Source organism: Ogataea parapolymorpha, chromosome IV, assembly GCF_000187245.1.
Source record: "Ogataea parapolymorpha DL-1 chromosome IV, whole genome shotgun sequence".
Lineage (NCBI taxonomy): Eukaryota > Fungi > Ascomycota > Pichiomycetes > Pichiales > Pichiaceae > Ogataea > Ogataea parapolymorpha.
Window position 1 is genome coordinate 1017027 of NC_027863.1, and position 14731 is coordinate 1031757.

A 14731-nucleotide genomic window follows, 5' to 3' on the forward strand; every position below is an offset into this window, starting at 1 on the left:
TCATGTCAGACCAAAAGGAGAGAATGCCTTGGGTCGAGAAATAGTAAGTCAGCTTGCAACGCGTTTCTGTCCACTAACAGCCAGTCGGCCCAAAACTCTGGATGAAATCACCTCTCAAAGCCATGCTGTTCAGGTCCTCAAGCGGAACTTGCAAACTGCCAATCTTCCTCACATGCTGTTCTACGGTCCCCCAGGAACTGGAAAGACGTCGACAATTTTGGCAATGGCCAAAGAGCTTTACGGCCCGCACCTTTTCAGGAGCAGAGTGCTCGAACTGAACGCTTCTGACGAACGTGGAATATCGATTGTCAGAGATAAAATCAAGAACTTTGCGAGATTGTCGATCTCCAATCCCTCTAAAGAGGACCTAGAAAAGTACCCATGTCCTCCATATAAACTGCTGATTCTCGACGAAGCCGATTCGATGACATCTGATGCGCAAAGCGCGCTCAGAAGAACCATGGAGACATACTCAGGAATCACACGTTTTTGCCTGATTTGCAACTACATCACCCGTATAATAGATCCGCTTGCCTCGCGGTGTTCCAAGTTTAGATTCAAGATGCTGGATGAGGAAAATTCCATCAAAAGATTGCAATATATTTGCAATGAGGAAAATGTGACTGCTAGCACTCCTGTGCTCAAGGAAATTCTAAGGATCAGTGACGGAGACTTAAGAAAGGCCATCAATTTCCTCCAAAGTGTGCACAAGATGCTGATGCCTGCCGAGGACGAAATGGCTGACGACGTCACCGAAGACCAGATCAGGGACGTTTTTGGCTACCTGCCAAAAGATCAGCTCATGGAGCTAATCAGACTCGCCGAGAAGAAAGACATGGACCGTATCTTTGAGTTTGTTACCGATTACATCTCCAAAGAAGGGTACAATGCCACTTTAATAATCAGCTCTCTGCATGATGTGCTGCTTCTGGGCGACGACAGTGGTATTTCGCTGAGCCTGGACGGAAAACAGAAAAACAGCATCTCGAGAATTCTCTTTGAGACGGACGCCAGACTTAGTCACGGATGTGATGAGACAATACAAATTCTCGATTGTGTACTACGAATCTCTACAGTTTTGTGAACTAATGCAAACCATTACTTTTTTTCTGAAAATGGTAGAAAGAGCCCTGGAGGCAAGAACGGAGCAGGTCCGGGAGCCGGAGCCTTGGACAACAAAGAGTTGAAAAACATGTCAGCGTTCGAAGATGGAGGATGGCCCATAAGAGGCATGGCTCCCATTGGTGGAAGCGGTCCCATAGGCCCCATGGGCCCCATGGCAGCCGTTGGGGCTAGTCCTGGCGGCATAGCCACCTGGCGCATTTCCTGAGGCATTGGTTGTGTTTGTGGTACCTGCTGTCCGGAATTTTGCAGTAACGAGAGCAACTTCGATTCATCTTTGGTCTGGCTCTGTTGGGGCTGTTTGTTTGTTTGTTCAGGACCAAAAAAACTTGAAAATCTGGACGAGCCCGAACTCGACGCGGTGAGGGTGTCTGGATTCACGGCAGGATCCTGAATTGGTTCACGGAAGTCAAATTCGGGCCTGATTGCTGGCTTTTGAACACTTTGGCTTAACTGATCAGCTGCCACCGCACTCTCAGCCTTTTGAGCCTTCAAATACTCGTATTGGTTGGCATCCTCCTCGGGAACAGGCTCACCATTCCTTCTGAAGGTTTCTATCCGCATCTTGAGTCTCCATAGCTCAAAATCGTGGATAGAGTTTCCTGTGATTGCGTCTGATTTAAGCACCCATTCTGGTGGCTCCTCTGACTCTTTGGTTGTCTTTCTTGTGTCCTTCTTTCTGTCTTTTCTGCCACGCTGGTTTGGGTATTTGTGGTTATTGTGATTAACATAAGCGGTACGTTTCGGCTGGTCCAAAAGGAAAAACTCGTGTTGGTTATTTGGCAGGTTCAAATGGGAAACATCTGCACACAGAGGCGATTCCTTCAACGACACTAAGAATTCCAGAGAGTACACGTGCTGCTTGGTAGAACGCTGAGTGGCATTCTTTAAAGGTGTATTCTCGTCAGCACGAACAGGAACCTCCTTGACTTCCTGCCGCTGCTGTTTTTCCTTTTCAGCCTCCGCCGCAGCGTCAGCAAGCATCTTGGTAATCAAATTGCCATCCGACATTTAGCAACTCGAGCAGCTTCTACCCAGATGCGAGAACAAAAGTGGTATCTATAATGCAAGGCTCGCAATGTAACCAAATTACGGTGTTGGTGCTTGTCTATCGCCCTTTTTTCGCCTCCAATAGTTTCTTCTACTTATCTACGGTCTGAAAAATTTTTAGGTGTACACACCATACTCCATCCCAACAGGAATTTGTTTGTTGCCATACACTCCACGCCAGGAGACCGGAGTTGTCCATTCTGCAGGCTGGTGTATATGTAGCACACGTAGAAGCTGTGAAGCCAGTTGCTTGGAATCGTTCGAGTTGTCGCCCTCGTACACAAAGATCGACAAAAATATAGCGTCGATCGACGCAGAAGGTGTGCTTGCGAGCTTCAATGACCCTTTGACCTCGGGGCCTAGGCTCGAGGTTTCTTCAATTTGATCCTCAAAAGCATCTATTATCAGTTTCCCCATGCCATCGAGTTCCGATTTGTCGGAGATCACACCTATGCTGTTATCAGAAATCTTGAACGTCTCTAAAGTTTTGGCAATATCGTTGGCCCAGAGTAGAAACACATGGTCCACGTTTTTGTCCTCACGAAGGCCAGCATCGTTGCTCTGTAAAACCACCACCTTACCGAATTGTGCCATACGCACGAATGGAACTATCAACTCCTTGAGAAACTTGGTTGTCAGACCTGGCAAGATTGGAGACCTTTGCTGCAAAATGGTCACTTGGTGTTGCTCGCTGTAGTATATTTCCAGGCCCGATGTTATTCCTTGCTTGGGTTCACTCACATAGTCCACAGGTGATGCAAACGGGTATAAATAGATATCATCGAGTCTCGCCACCAGCTTCGCAGGCAACGTATGTATTAACAAATCGGATGCCAATTGAGGTGTATTCCCTATTGAGACAACTGGTAATATGAGCTGAGAGCCTTCTAGCTGCTTGAGCACCTTTAATGGATCCTGGCCATGAATTGGGTGGAAAGACATTGATTTGATTGTAATTTAACAAAAAGCGACGCGACGATCCGTAGATTTCGGGATTTTAGAAAAAAAAAATCTTGAAAAAATCTTTAAATCAGGCCAACAGTTCAAATGACCGAAATTTGGGACGGAGAAGACGAAAATGCAAGTCTTGAAACTCTTAGAGATGTCTTGGTCAATAGAAGTGGTGATGTGAAGTTGGCTCTTCGATTTCGCGCGCTCTTTTTCTTAAAATCTGTGGGAGCAGAGTTTGCAGAAAAGCCAGAAGAAGCACAAAAGGCTCTGGAATATATCGCCGAGAGCTTTAAGGATGAGTCTGAGCTACTTAAGCATGAGGTTGCTTATGTGCTAGGCCAGACGAAGAACATGAGAGCCGCTCCAATTCTCAGAGAAGTGCTAGCAGACACCCATCAGCAATGCATGGTGAGACATGAAGCAGCTGAAGCTTTGGGGGCCCTCGGGGACAGCGACTCTTTGGACTTGCTTTCAAAATATTACAATGATCCGAATGAAATGCTCGAGATTAGACAAACCTGTGAGCTGGCCATCGATCGTATTAAGTGGGCAAAGAGCGAAAAGGCCAAAACTGAAAATCTGCAGACCTCGCTATACGAGTCTATCGACCCTGCTCCGCCATTACCGGTTGATAACGAGGAGAATGACAAGGTGGAAAAGCTACAACAAATCCTAAATGATCAGAGTCGGTCTTTATTCGAAAGATACAGAGCGATGTTTAGACTTAGGGACATTGGCACTGACGAAGCATGCCTTGCCTTAGCCACTGGATTCGATGATGACTCGGCGCTGTTTAAGCACGAGATTGCGTATGTGTTTGGCCAGCTGTGCAACCCTGTCAGTGTTCCTGCCCTCATTAAAGTTGTTGGCAACAAAGCAGAAGCCGGAATGGTGCGACATGAGGCTGCAGAGGCGTTGGGATCTATTGCAACCGAGGATGTTCTTCCTATCTTGAAAGGATTTTTGAACGACAAGGACGATGTCGTGCGCGAGAGTGCTATTGTGGCCCTGGATATGTACGAGGCTGAGTAATAGAATGCCCTAATTGTTGGTTCTGAATCTGTAACCACATGATGTACAAGTGTAGAAAACGGTAGCACCTTCGTCTGCAGACCGAAGTTGAAGAGTATGGTACTGCATTTCGTCGTTACCACACTGTGGACATTTTTCTTTAATCGTAGCACCTTCTTCCACTTCGCTCGTCTTGAGCGATGTCTTGACAAGCGATTTCTTGGATTTAAGAGAGGATGGAAAAGCATCAGGAGCAGTATGCGTCACCACCTTCAGATTGGCAAAATGCTTACTCTCGTAAGTTCTTTTGCACATCTGACATTGAATCGATGGTCTATTTGCAAACGAGTCAAGAAGCGTACCGCAATCTTGGCAGAAAATCAACGATCCAACGGTAGACATTGGAGGTTTTTTTTTGAAATTTTTCAAGTGCACTCAAATAAATATTTTCTTTCTCCGTCGCGACGGTTTATTTTTCGTTCACTTTTTTCCCAAATACTATTTCTTCGCGTCCATGTCCCAAATGTCCCAACCAATGGAACTCCCTGACATGTCGAACGCCATTGTGGCGCAAGACGAGATGGGTCGTCCATTCATCATCGTGAAAGACCAGGGGTCCAAAAAGAGAACCCACGGTACCGAAGCCGTCAAATCGCATATTCTGGCCGCACGGCAGGTCGCTTCTATTTTGAAGACTTCGCTCGGTCCACGTGGTCTGGACAAAATCCTAATCTCTCCAGATGGAGAGATCAACATTACCAATGACGGTGCCACCATCATGTCTCAGATGGAGCTGAGTAACGAAATTGCAAAGTTACTTGTCGAGCTATCCAAATCGCAAGACGATGAGATCGGAGACGGAACTACAGGAGTTGTGGTTCTTACTAGTGCTCTTTTAGATCAAGCTCTTGAGTTGATTGAGAAAGGTATTCATCCTATCAAAATAGCACACGGGTTCGAGAAGGCTTGTAAAATTGCCCTCGAACAGCTCGACAAAATTGCAGATACTGTTTCCATTGATCTGGAAAATCTGGAAAACAACACCAAACCTGAGAGCGAGCTATTTAAGGCGGCCAAAACTTCCCTTGGCTCCAAGATTGTTTCCAAATGTCACGACCAGTTTGCTCGTATGGCTGTTGAAACTGTGCTCAACGTCGCCGATTTGGAACGTAAGGATGTTGACTTCGAGCTTATTCGTGTCGAGGGAAAATTGGGAGGCTCTCTGGAAGATTCCAAGGTGATCAACGGTGTTATCATTGACAAAGACTTCTCTCATCCTCAAATGCCAAAGAAAGTTGAAAATGCAAAAATTGCCATCTTAACTTGTCCGTTCGAGCCACCCAAACCAAAAACCAAACACAAGCTGGAAGTGAGCACTGTTGAGGAATTCAAGAAGCTTCAGACCTACGAGCAGGACAAATTTAAAGAAATGATCCATTGGGTGAAGCAGTCTGGTGCCAATATGGTTGTTTGTCAGTGGGGATTCGACGACGAAGCTAACCACTTACTTCTATCCAACGAGCTGCCTGCTGTGAGATGGGTTGGCGGAACAGAGATCGAGACAATTGCTATGGCCACCAACGGACGGATTGTGCCGAGGTTCGAGGATCTGACCGAATCCAAACTTGGGCACGCTGGTAAAGTCACGGAGCTAGAATTCGGAACTACTAGAGACCATATGTTGGTGATAGAGGATTGCGATAACCCTAGGGCTGTGACCGCTTTGATTAGAGGATCTAGTAAGATGATTGTGGACGAGAGTATCCGTGCTCTCCATGACTCGCTCTGTGTGGTCCGCAACCTTATTAAAGACAGCAGAATTGTTTATGGAGGTGGTTCTGCAGAGATTTCGTGCTCCCTGCGTGTCATGGAGGAGGCAGACAAACAAAAGGGCATTGACCAGTATGCTTTCCGTTCGTTCTCTCAGGCTCTGGATGTAATTCCAATGTCTTTGGCTGAGAACTCCGGTTTAGATCCTATTGAAACGCTGACGCAACTTAAGGCAGACCATGTGCTGAAGCAAAACTCCAAGCTCGGCGTGGACTGCCTCGGAAACAATAACAACGACATGAAGGAATTGTTTGTGATTGAGACCTTAATCGGAAAGAGACAGCAGCTTCTGCTGGCCACACAGCTTACCAGAATGATCTTAAAGATCAACGATGTCATTATCAGCGGAAAGGATCAATACTAGTTAATAAATAGGTAATCAGACTAACTTTTGATATCACTCATTCTCCCTTCGAATTGAAAGCTTGTTGTGCTCGTGTCTGGTTGGTCAGATTGTGCTGGCTGTTGCTGTTCCTCAGCCTTCTCAATTTCTTGTTCCATTTTTGTTGGATCGTAGAACGCTCCCCAGATACTTTGTAAATACGTGAATTCTTTACTGATGGCCACTGCAGTCTCGAGCGAACGGTCCAGGTCTCCCATGCTGGTCATCACATCGTCCATGAGTCCAATAAGATTGGTAATATGCGCGTCTCTAAACCTCTCAAATAGAGGAAGTGGTGTTTCGTCCGAGGAGTTCATTGATAAATAAACTTTATTTTTTCGTGTAGCACTTTTTATTTAATTTGCCTATATGTATGTAAGACAATTTATCAGAAGGCCATTGAGGCAGCACATGGTCCAATGGTCGAAAATTCAGGCAATTCGACAGACAAGACTGATCTCAGAAGAGTCGATTTTGCGTCAGAGCGATTTGGGAGAGGATGACGATGCGACGAATACGGGTGTGATCCTCAAAGAGAATAAAGAGACTCTTCTTTATTTTGACAGACTCACTCCTTTTAAGGCCGGAAGATATGACTTCAGTAGGTTACTGGGTTCATTCATTATGGATTATTCGGACAACGGTCTCAGAAAAAGAGTTCTCGATCTAGCTCAAGATAGCAACTCTCCAAACGGTTTACAAATTAAGGGCTTCAAATACATACCGAGGGATGGCGGAGCCTTTGTCAAGTTTGCAGTTCCACAAGACATGGATGTTAAGATGTTCAATAAGCAGATAATGGACAGCGTCAGCAAAAAATTCAACGACTCAATATGGCATTATTTGACTCACGTTCGTTGCTTCCCTGTGAAAGGTACCCCATGGATTGAAGACCTTCGCAGGTATCCTAGTCCCAGAATCAAGATATGGTTCGAAGGGCCGCGCCTTACTCAAGAAAACTTATACCTATTGTTAAGACGGTATGGAGAGATAAATGACATCATTCCACCCCCTCCAGATTCGAAAGACCCATTCACAATTGTCATTTATAGATCCATAAGAGCAGCTATTAGTGCACGACACTGTGTGACAGGGATCAAGGTTGGCGACACCGTGGTCCATATTCAGTATGCCCCAATTGTAAAGGTCAACTTGATAGGAAATTTCATCAACAACCATTCACGTGTTGCTATTCCTTTGATATTTGCCATCTTGGCTACACTAGCGGTTCTCGTGTTTGATCCGATTAGGTACTTCGCTGTCAAAGAGAAGATCACGTCCAAATATTCTTTGGAAAAGAACCCATACTTCCAACAGATCTCGAAATTGGCATATAGAACTCGTGACACAATGTCCAGCGTTCTTTCGTTACCTGAACAAACGCACAGAGAAATGATCAATGGAATGGATGGAATGTGGAAAGAAATGGAAATTGTTGCCAAAGAGCTGAAGCTCTGGATTGAGGAAAATGTTAACTCTTTTATAGTCATTCAGGGACCTCGAGGATCCGGTAAAAGAAATTTGGTCGAGGAGCATGTGCTGAAAGACAGACCTAACTGTCTCTACATTGATTGCGAGAATATCATAAAGGGCAGGAAGGATCAGGAGTTCATCAAAAACTTTGCCGATGAGTTTGGCTACTTTCCCGTGTTCTCGTGGTTGAACTCGGTCTCTTCGTTTGTGGACTTGATAGTCCAGGGTCTCACAGGTCAAAAATCGGGAATTAGTGAGTCCAAAGAGACGCAGGTTAAAAATATGCTGTCTTTGACGAGTGCAGTTATTAGGGATATCTCTCTTACCAATTACCGTTCTGCTAGGCGAAACGACGATTCTCATATGAAAGAAGAGGACTTTTTACAGCAAAATCCACAGGACAAACCTGTTGTGGTTATTGACCGATTCCAGGCAGCTCGCAAAGCCAACAACGCTAACGCATTTGTTTATCGAGAGCTTGCAGAATGGGCAGCAAGTATGGTGAGCATGAACATAGCCCATGTCATTTTCGTGACAGATGACGTTGGAAGTTTGGAGACTCTCTCCAAAGCCCTTCCAAACACGCCTTTCAAGCGCTGCCTTTTGACTGATGCATCGAGCTCAGCTGTCAAGAATTTCATTGAGCAGCAGCTTTCGCACGATGACAGATTATCACGCTATCTTGAAAAGGATAGAGATACTTTGATGAAGTGTGTCGAACCTTTTGGTGGCCGCGTGCTAGATCTCCAAGTGTTTGTGAGGCGTATGCGCTCGGGAGAAACTCCAGAGGAGGCCTTACATGGCATCGTGGCCCAATCCATCGAACAGCTAAGTCAGCTCTTCACTAGAAATGGCGCTTCTGGTTACAGTGCATCTCAGGCATGGTGTATCATCAAATTACTGGCAGAGAAAGAGGTTGCAACATACAACGATGTTTCTCAGCTCCCATTACTGAAGAGTGACACCCATAATATACTGCAGGCCATGGAGAACGCCGAACTAATCACTATCATACGTGAGAAGGGATTAGTGAAAGAGGTGAAACCGTCAAAGCCATTGTATCACTTAGCCTTCGAGACAATGGTCAAAGAGTCAAGAATATACCACTCGTTGGAGACGGACTATCTGACAAATCTCATTAAATTCCATCGCTCTAAAATAAGCCAGTTTGAGGAGGAGCTCCAAAAGTATAGTGGCATTGACGATCACAGGCTGTTCAGGGAGAGGCTGACATATCTCTCCAATAAGATTGAGGCCAGCACTAAAAGTATCGTTGAATGCGAAAAGAAGCTTTCAGACCTACAATGAACATCTGAATTATCTATTGATTCTGTAGCCGATCAGACTCAATTCTCTTTAATGCCTCACTTGCAGACAGTCTACAAGAGCTCTCATAGACCATCATATCATTGAAAATTTGCACACATTGGGGAAGATCCTTCAACTTGAACAGTAAATCTTCTGAGGATCTGCGAGTTTTGCGAAAGAAAGCAGTGTTCATGGCGCTATACGATCTGGAAGATTTGACTTCCTGCCAATCATCAGGTGGCGTGCCAAAAGTGTTAAATATGGAAGCAAGTAAAGCTAGGTCGCTGTGTGCAGAGTCTTTAGAGTACGGCGTGGTAAAATCTTTGCTTGATATGAGCATCAAGATCACACCGACGGACCATATATCAACTTTGTTAGTATAGTCTTTGACTGAGAGTAACAACTCTGGCGCCTTGTAATAGCCAGTTGCTATATCTGTAATTTTAGAATCTGGTTTTTCCAAACCATTGTTGTCTGGCTCCATATAGCTGATACCAAAGTCAATAATCACAGGTTCCAATTCGTGAGGCGACTCAAACATTATATTATTCGGATTGATATCTCTATGAATGACGCCCTGACTATGGATAAATGCAAGCCCTCGAAGCAACCCTTTAAAAATTTGGATGATCTGGGACGTACCGAAGTTGTTTATCCTATTTTTTGTGATTGTACCATCCTGCAAGTTGAAGACAGACCGCAAGTTGGTATTATTTGCTATCACGCCGTTCAAATCGCTTTTGTAAAAAGGGAACAGTAACCCAATTTCTATGGGACTTTGGTAAAATGCAATCAGGCGCACCACATTTCTACCTAAGTTGGTACCATTCTCCTTATCTTCCTTATCTTGGGCACCCGCCAGTTTTCGTAACAGCTTCAACTCGTTTTTTACATTGTGTGGAGGCAGTTCATCTTCTGGTTCGGTGATTTTTAGAGCGTACTCGGGAGAGGAAAACTTCATATCACCCCGTGCCCTGCACAGGTAGACGTCACTAAAGCGGCCTCCGCCGATTCTTTTCCCCACCTCAAAATCGCCCTTCTTTGTTTCCATTCAAATATTTGAAGGTCGATATTTTTTAGGTGATAAAATTGATTTCAAACTACCTCACGCTACTTATCTCAATTTCACCGCTGCCAAGTTTCCGTTACCACCTCAAATTTTATGTCATAGACTTGTGTTTTGCTTTACATCTTCTGCTTGTCTTCCTAAATGAGCGTTCCGGAATGGACGCATATGGAATGCGATTGCTCCATTTTTAACGAGTACCCTATGACTACAGAAAATGAGTCTCTTAAATTGAAATCGCTCCATAAAGTTCTTGAGTCTCAAGATACAGCGCCACTCAGGTACCTAGTAACCACGAGATCAGGAGCCGTCAACAGGGAACAGCGTACAATCATCTGGCCCAAATTGCTTGAGTTGGATTCCTGGAATCCTCCTCCACCTGTTCCGCACCTTAAGCACAAAGATCACGAGCAGATAACCAAAGACATTGAGAGATCTTTTGTATTTTATCCAAAAACGAGCCCTGATGAAATGCTGAGATTACGTCAACGCCTGGACAATCTGATCAATAATACCTTGTGTGCATATCCCGGACTCAACTATTATCAAGGCTACCACGATGTCGCCTCGATAGCCGTTTTGATTTTTGATGATTTCATGGCCTACAAATTCATGACCAAGCTCACACTCATGTACCTCAGAGACCACATGTTGCCAGATATTGAGTCTACAGTCAGAGAGCTCAAACTGATACCCGAACTTTTGTCTTTAGTGGATCCCAAATTACACGCTCTCATTGGCTCAATTGAACCCGTCTATGCGCTGAGCTCGATGATCTCTCTGTTTGCGCACGATATCGCAGATTTCAACGGGCTATGTTTAGTTTGGGACTTTATTCTAGCCCAAAACAGTGCTGTTTCGGCGTACTATATTTATGTGGCGGTACTTGTCTTTTATAAAGATGATATTTTGAACGATCTGGATGATCTTTTGGGCAAGTCTTTCACGAGCGACGATACGCTCACAGAAGAGACTGAACTGAATCTCTCGGACAGAGACCTTATCCATGTGACTTTGAACAACTGGATAAGTCACAATCTCAAGTGCAGCCATCTTTTTGAAATACTCAAGAATGCCATGCGGTATATGAGCGATTTCCCGCATGAGAGTTTGCAATCAACGAAAGGCTTAAGCAGATACAGCATGCTGAGGGCGTCGTCCCTCGACCCGGAACTCATCCTTTTGCATACGAGCGAACAGAAGCGGTATCTGAAACGTTCTCGCGTCTCCAAAGCACTGGTTTCGCATCACAAAACTCTTTCACTGGTTATCAAGTGTTCTATTGGTATCGGCGTTGCGGGCTTAGTGCTCAAATACTCCCTAGGGTCAAGCGGATTCCGTCCTCGGCATCTTGGGGTCTTCAATGCCGCATCCCGGTGTATCTCATCGGCGCAAGGATTTTTCGAAACGGTTTTCAATGGATTTGCAGAGTAAGGCAATTAAATTTTGACGTAGTTGGCAAAGAAGAACAAGGCGGCAATAACCGATCCAATAGTGAGAAGTTTTGTAGACGAAATCTGTTTGCTCTCGCATGCTCCGAGAGTAATCATACTCTTGTTTTGATTGAAAAAGCTGGGTTTTCTTTGCTCTTCGACATCTAACATTTTGGGGGTGGATAAATTTTTAAGGAATCCTTGTTCATCGTGATTCGTCAAATACAGCAAATCATCCTCCACGTTGTCAACAACGGTCTGCTGGACGTTTCCAAAGAAATCTGTGATTAGCACATCAGAGAGATTCCTTTGGAATAGATCTGTGCGAACACCAGCATTGGAGTGTATTTTCTCGAAAGTGTACGAGTCCACCAGATCCTGTAATGTTAATTTACTGTCTTTCTCCAGCTTTTCCAGGAATTCTAGGTTGAAATATGTGAATCGATCAATGACAGCCACCCCGATTTCCGTATCTGAATGGTGAGAATATGAACTCTCGTGTAAATCAGATGAACCAACAGCCAGAATATTTGGTGAGTAAAACTTGCTGTACATGGTGTTAGCCTGACAAGTATCTATCATGAAGAAAATTTCGTTGTAGCGCTTCTTCTCGTGCATTTCTTCAAAGGCATCTGCAATATCATAAGAAGAGATCTCCTCCGCGTCTTGGAATTTCAAAAACTCATCTCCACCATGGCCGGTCATGTAGATGAAAATGTTGGAATGTTCATCGGTGAGTAGTCTTTTCGATTTGGGCTGCTCGTCTGGCCATCTGTCTGTCAAAAGACGAATAAAGTTCTCGACCGTCACTTCGTATCCACGGTAGTCGACTTCAATGTTATCCCCGTATAACTCAAGCTGCCTATCGGCATTATTGAAGACAAATCCTGGGAAAGCGTTTCTCGGATTGCAGGCTATGTCGTCCGAAAGCATCAAGATGATTTGCGAGTCTGGAATACCGAGTCTTTTGACCGTTCTGTACATACTCAGCACATTCGCCATATGCCTGTAGTTGAACCAGAATCTTGAGGTTGACACCAAAACCGCCCAGTTATTTGTATGCCTTGGTTCAGTGGTATTGAGCGCAAGACATGACGCTAGAAGGAATGCTGACCACAAGATCTTGAGTACCTTCATTGGAATTTAATATTTTACTAATAATCTTAGTTTTTCTGCGTTACGGGATCTAGCTTTTGGCTGTGCAAGTAAAAACATTGAATCATAAATAAAATATGATGCGTATCTTGATACGACGATTTAGCATTTCGCTGCATGTGCGAAACCAGATCTCTAACCTTTCCCTTCGCCCTTATCAACAGGAATGCGTTGATACGTGTCTAAAATCGCTTGAGACTACCCGTCGAATAGCAGTTAGCCTTGCTACCGGAGGAGGCAAAACTGTCATATTCAGTCATTTGATCGACCAGATTCCACCAAATCCAAAAACGGGACGATCGAAAACACTCATATTGGTGCATCGCAAAGAACTGGCGGACCAGGCCATTGCATCTTTGCGAAAAGTGTACCCTCAATACAAGATAGAACTGGATATGGCAAATCGCAAACCTTCACATGCACCAGACATTGATGTCGTAGTTGCCTCAGTTCCAACTTTGAACAGGAGCGCTCAGCGGTTAGAGTCCCATGATCCCGGTGAATACAAGGCTATAGTGGTCGACGAATGCCATCACGGCGTCGCAGACTCGTATACTAAGATACTGAAGCATTTTGGCTGCGACTCTGCCGATTGTGATATAGCGCTGCTCGGGTTTAGCGCGACATTGTCAAGGTACGATGAGTTGCCACTTGGTCTTGTTTTTGACGAAATTGTCTATGACAAAAGTTTGGTGGACCTCATTCGAGAAGGCTATTTATCTGATTTCTCGTGGATCCAGGTTTCTGCCGGTCTCGAGCTCTCCCAGGTTTCCATCGGTAAAGATGGAGACTACAAGATGGACGAGCTGGCGAATCACGTCAACAAAGATGAAATCAACGCCCTTGTGTTCCAAAGTTACCAGCATTTTGCTGAAAAGTATCAGCTGAAATCATCCTTGTTTTTTTGCGTTAATGTTGCCCATTTGGAAAGTTTGTCGCTGCTTTTCCGCTCTAACGGTGTGAATGCACAATACGTGACAGGTAATACTTCTAAATTTGAGCGCGAAAGACTGGTAGCGGAATTTTCAAATGGGCAGCTGCCTGTTTTAATGAATTGTGGTGTGTTCACAGAAGGAACGGACATTCCTAATATTGACTCCATATTCATGGTACGTCCGACACAATCAAAAACCCTTCTTACTCAAATGGTCGGGCGTGGGCTACGGCTTCATGAGAGCAAACATAGATGCTACGTGATTGACTTTGTGGATGCACACAGAGTTGGCGTTAATTCCAATCCCACTCTGGAAGGAAAGATGAAAACTAACGGAGTCTCTTTGTTCGAAAGCGATACTGGTCGTGGAAGACAGGAGGGTCCAGAGATAGAAGATATCAAGTACATGGAGTATGACACTCTTGATGGCTACCAAAAAATCTTCGAAAAGTTTAAGGAGCAAGAAGTGGTCCAGACCGAAAATATATTTGGCAAGTTCAAGACAAGCCAGTTTCCATGGATCCAGATGAGGCGCGATGTCTGGGGACTCAACATAGGGAAGGAAGAATTTTATCAGATCAAAATATACCCCACCGGAGCTAAGACTTTGTCACTTGTCAAAACCGTTCGTCGAGGCAAGATCAGATACCCAGAGTCTCAAAAAATTGCTGAGAAGGTGACCCTCGAGGAACTTTTTGTGGAATTTGAAAAACAACTCGAGAAATATCCTGAAAAGTATCGAAGCTTTCGCCAGACATTAATCCGCGGCGCGATCACTCAAAAACAGCGAGATTTCATTAGAAGCGTTACTATAAATCTGGTCGATAAAAATCCCAAAATAGATAAAGCGAAATTCGTTGGATTGCTGGACAAAAAGCTTAATGGTTTGAGCAAATTTGCTGCTTCGAACTTGATTTTCGCTTACACAGTTTCGAGAACAAACGCTCTCAAGCTGTTCGTCAAGCAACAGGTTCTCCCCTCAAAAGCGCTCCAAAAATACGTAGTCTCGAGATGAT

General features: G+C 44.6%; 12 protein-coding genes across 12 annotated transcripts; 6 read left to right on the forward strand and 6 right to left on the reverse strand.

Moving 5' to 3' along the window:
* Window positions 1–2: 2 nt before the first annotated feature.
* Window positions 3–1084, forward strand: HPODL_03600 (Replication factor C subunit 2; the record flags this gene model as incomplete). The annotated part of the gene is made up of 2 exons (XM_014079926.1): window positions 3–43; window positions 85–1084. 2 exons carry the CDS (start codon window positions 3–5, stop codon window positions 1082–1084), a joined length of 1041 nt encoding a protein of 346 aa, XP_013935401.1.
* A 14-nt stretch (window positions 1085–1098) lies between these two features.
* On the reverse strand, window positions 1099–2106 carry HPODL_03601 (uncharacterized protein; the record flags this gene model as incomplete). Its single annotated transcript, XM_014079927.1, has 1 exon — window positions 1099–2106. One exon carries the CDS (start codon window positions 2104–2106, stop codon window positions 1099–1101), a length of 1008 nt encoding a protein of 335 aa, XP_013935402.1.
* A 183-nt stretch (window positions 2107–2289) lies between these two features.
* HPODL_03602 (proteasome chaperone 2) lies at window positions 2290–3114 on the reverse strand (the record flags this gene model as incomplete). Its single annotated transcript, XM_014079928.1, has 1 exon — window positions 2290–3114. The coding sequence occupies one exon, from the start codon at window positions 3112–3114 to the stop codon at window positions 2290–2292; it is 825 nt and encodes a 274-aa protein (XP_013935403.1).
* A 105-nt stretch (window positions 3115–3219) lies between these two features.
* Window positions 3220–4155, forward strand: HPODL_03603 (Deoxyhypusine hydroxylase; the record flags this gene model as incomplete). Its single annotated transcript, XM_014079929.1, has 1 exon — window positions 3220–4155. One exon carries the CDS (start codon window positions 3220–3222, stop codon window positions 4153–4155), a length of 936 nt encoding a protein of 311 aa, XP_013935404.1.
* A 9-nt stretch (window positions 4156–4164) lies between these two features.
* HPODL_03604 (DNA-directed RNA polymerase I subunit A12) lies at window positions 4165–4536 on the reverse strand (the record flags this gene model as incomplete). The annotated part of the gene is made up of 1 exon (XM_014079930.1): window positions 4165–4536. One exon carries the CDS (start codon window positions 4534–4536, stop codon window positions 4165–4167), a length of 372 nt encoding a protein of 123 aa, XP_013935405.1.
* Window positions 4537–4648: 112 nt separating this feature from the next.
* Window positions 4649–6328, forward strand: HPODL_03605 (T-complex protein 1 subunit epsilon; the record flags this gene model as incomplete). The annotated part of the gene is made up of 1 exon (XM_014079931.1): window positions 4649–6328. The coding sequence occupies one exon, from the start codon at window positions 4649–4651 to the stop codon at window positions 6326–6328; it is 1680 nt and encodes a 559-aa protein (XP_013935406.1).
* Window positions 6329–6348: 20 nt separating this feature from the next.
* Window positions 6349–6663, reverse strand: HPODL_03606 (uncharacterized protein; the record flags this gene model as incomplete). The annotated part of the gene is made up of 1 exon (XM_014079932.1): window positions 6349–6663. One exon carries the CDS (start codon window positions 6661–6663, stop codon window positions 6349–6351), a length of 315 nt encoding a protein of 104 aa, XP_013935407.1.
* Window positions 6664–6715: 52 nt separating this feature from the next.
* On the forward strand, window positions 6716–9127 carry HPODL_03607 (Integral inner mitochondrial membrane protein; the record flags this gene model as incomplete). The annotated part of the gene is made up of 1 exon (XM_014079933.1): window positions 6716–9127. The coding sequence occupies one exon, from the start codon at window positions 6716–6718 to the stop codon at window positions 9125–9127; it is 2412 nt and encodes an 803-aa protein (XP_013935408.1).
* Window positions 9128–9140: 13 nt separating this feature from the next.
* Window positions 9141–10178, reverse strand: HPODL_03608 (uncharacterized protein; the record flags this gene model as incomplete). Its single annotated transcript, XM_014079934.1, has 1 exon — window positions 9141–10178. The coding sequence occupies one exon, from the start codon at window positions 10176–10178 to the stop codon at window positions 9141–9143; it is 1038 nt and encodes a 345-aa protein (XP_013935409.1).
* A 159-nt stretch (window positions 10179–10337) lies between these two features.
* HPODL_03609 (TBC1 domain family member 20) lies at window positions 10338–11627 on the forward strand (the record flags this gene model as incomplete). The annotated part of the gene is made up of 1 exon (XM_014079935.1): window positions 10338–11627. One exon carries the CDS (start codon window positions 10338–10340, stop codon window positions 11625–11627), a length of 1290 nt encoding a protein of 429 aa, XP_013935410.1.
* A 5-nt stretch (window positions 11628–11632) lies between these two features.
* Window positions 11633–12763, reverse strand: HPODL_03610 (GPI-anchor transamidase; the record flags this gene model as incomplete). The annotated part of the gene is made up of 1 exon (XM_014079936.1): window positions 11633–12763. The coding sequence occupies one exon, from the start codon at window positions 12761–12763 to the stop codon at window positions 11633–11635; it is 1131 nt and encodes a 376-aa protein (XP_013935411.1).
* Window positions 12764–12858: 95 nt separating this feature from the next.
* Window positions 12859–14730, forward strand: HPODL_03611 (uncharacterized protein; the record flags this gene model as incomplete). Its single annotated transcript, XM_014079937.1, has 1 exon — window positions 12859–14730. One exon carries the CDS (start codon window positions 12859–12861, stop codon window positions 14728–14730), a length of 1872 nt encoding a protein of 623 aa, XP_013935412.1.
* Between the last annotated feature and the right edge of the window lies 1 nt (window position 14731).